Raw genomic sequence first — 1,662 nt, forward strand, 5'->3', positions numbered from 1 at the left:
GTTTTACTCAGTTTCAGATAGTTTCAGACCATTTCAGTCGGTTTCAGTCAGTTTCAGGCAGTTTTACTCAGTTTCAGACCGTTTCAGTCAGTTTTACTCAGTTTCAGACAGTTTCAGACAGTTTCAGTCGGTTTCAGTCAGTTTCAGGCAGTTTTACTCAGTTTCAGACCGTTTCAGACAGTTTCTGTCAGTTTCAGTCAGTTTCAGACAGTTTCTGTCAGTTTCAGTCAGTTTCAGTCAGTTTTACTCAGTTTCAGACCGTTCAGACAGTTTTAGTCAGTTTTAGTCAGTTTCAGTCATTTTCAGACCGTTTCAGTCAGTTTCAGTAAGTTTCAGTCAGTTTCAGACAGTTTCAGTCAGTTTCAGTCAGTTTCAGACAGTTTCAGTCAGTTTCAGTCAGTTTCAGACAGTTTCAGTCAGTTTCAGACACAGATTTAGAGAGTTTCAGACAGTTTCAGACCGTTTCAGTCAGTTTATGACAGTTTCTAACAGTTTCAGACCGTTTCAGACACAGTTTCAGACCGTTTCAGTCAGTTTCAGACACAGTTTCAGTCAGTTTCAGACACAGTTTCAGACTGTTTCAGACAGTTTCAGTGAACTGTAATACGTGCTGAACATGAGCTGAAGGCTGAAGACAGTTTGAGTCAGTTTCAGATAGTTTGAGTCAGTTTCAGACACAGTTTCCGACAGTTTCAGACACAGTTTCAGACACAGTTTCAGACAGTTTCGAACAGTTTCAGACCGTTTCAGTCAGTTTTACTCAGTTTCAGACATTTTCAGTCAGTTTCAGACACAGTTTCAGACTGTTTCAGACAGTTTCAGTGAACTGTAATACGTGCTGAACATGAGCTGAAGGCTGTGTCTGTGTTTCAGCTTCGTGAACCTGCTGCTCAGTCAGTTTCAGACAGTTTCAGTCAGTTTCAGACAGTTTCAGACAGTTTCAGACAGTTTCTGACAGTTTCTGTCAGTTTCAGTCAGTTTCATTCAGTTTCAGTGAACTGTAATACGTGCTGAACATGAGTTGAAGGCTGTGTCTGTGTTTCAGATTCGTGAACCTGCTGCTCAGACAGTTTCAGTCAGTTTCAGACAGTTTCAGACAGTTTCTGACAGTTTCTGTCAGTTTCAGACAGTTTCAGACAGTTTCAGACAGTTTCAGTCAGTTTCAGTGAACTGTAATGCGTGCTGAACTTGAGCTGAAGGCTGTGTCTGTGTTTCAGCTTCGTGAACCTGCTGCTCAGTCAGTTTCAGACAGTTTCTGACAGTTTCTGTCAGTTTCAGTCAGTTTCAGTCAGTTTCAGTGAACTGTAATACGTGCTGAACATGAGCTGAAGGCTGTGTCTGTGTTTCAGCTTCGTGAACCTGCTGCTCAGACAGTTTCAGTCAGTTTCAGACAGTTTCAGACAGTTTCAGACAGTTTCAGTCAGTTTCAGACAGTTTCAGACAGTTTCAGTGAACTGTAATACGTGCTGAACATGAGCTGAAGGCTGTGTCTGTGTTTCAGCTTCGTGAACCTGCTGCTCAGACAGTTTCAGTTTCCGTCAGTTTCAGACAGTTTCAGTCAGTTTCAGACAGTTTCAGACAGTTTCAGTGAACTGTAATACGTGCTGAACATGAGCTGAAGGCTGTGTCTGTGTTTCAGCTTCGTGAACCTGCTGCTCAGTC

The 1,662-nt window shown here is 42.2% G+C and overlaps 1 protein-coding gene across 2 annotated transcripts in view; it reads left to right on the forward strand.

The window, feature by feature from the left end:
- Positions 1–1,662, forward strand: part of xpot (exportin, tRNA (nuclear export receptor for tRNAs)) — a gene marked incomplete in the record, with an annotated part of 15,850 nt that overhangs the window by 9,240 nt on the left and 4,948 nt on the right. For both annotated transcript variants that reach the window (XM_014033083.1, XM_014033081.1), the window contains 1 exon segment: positions 874–897. In XM_014033083.1, coding sequence (XP_013888537.1) covers positions 874–897 — 24 coding nt within the window.

Source organism: Austrofundulus limnaeus, unplaced genomic scaffold, assembly GCF_001266775.1.
Source record: "Austrofundulus limnaeus strain Quisiro unplaced genomic scaffold, Austrofundulus_limnaeus-1.0 Scaffold1619, whole genome shotgun sequence".
NCBI classification, from domain to species: Eukaryota; Metazoa; Chordata; class Actinopteri; order Cyprinodontiformes; family Rivulidae; genus Austrofundulus; species Austrofundulus limnaeus.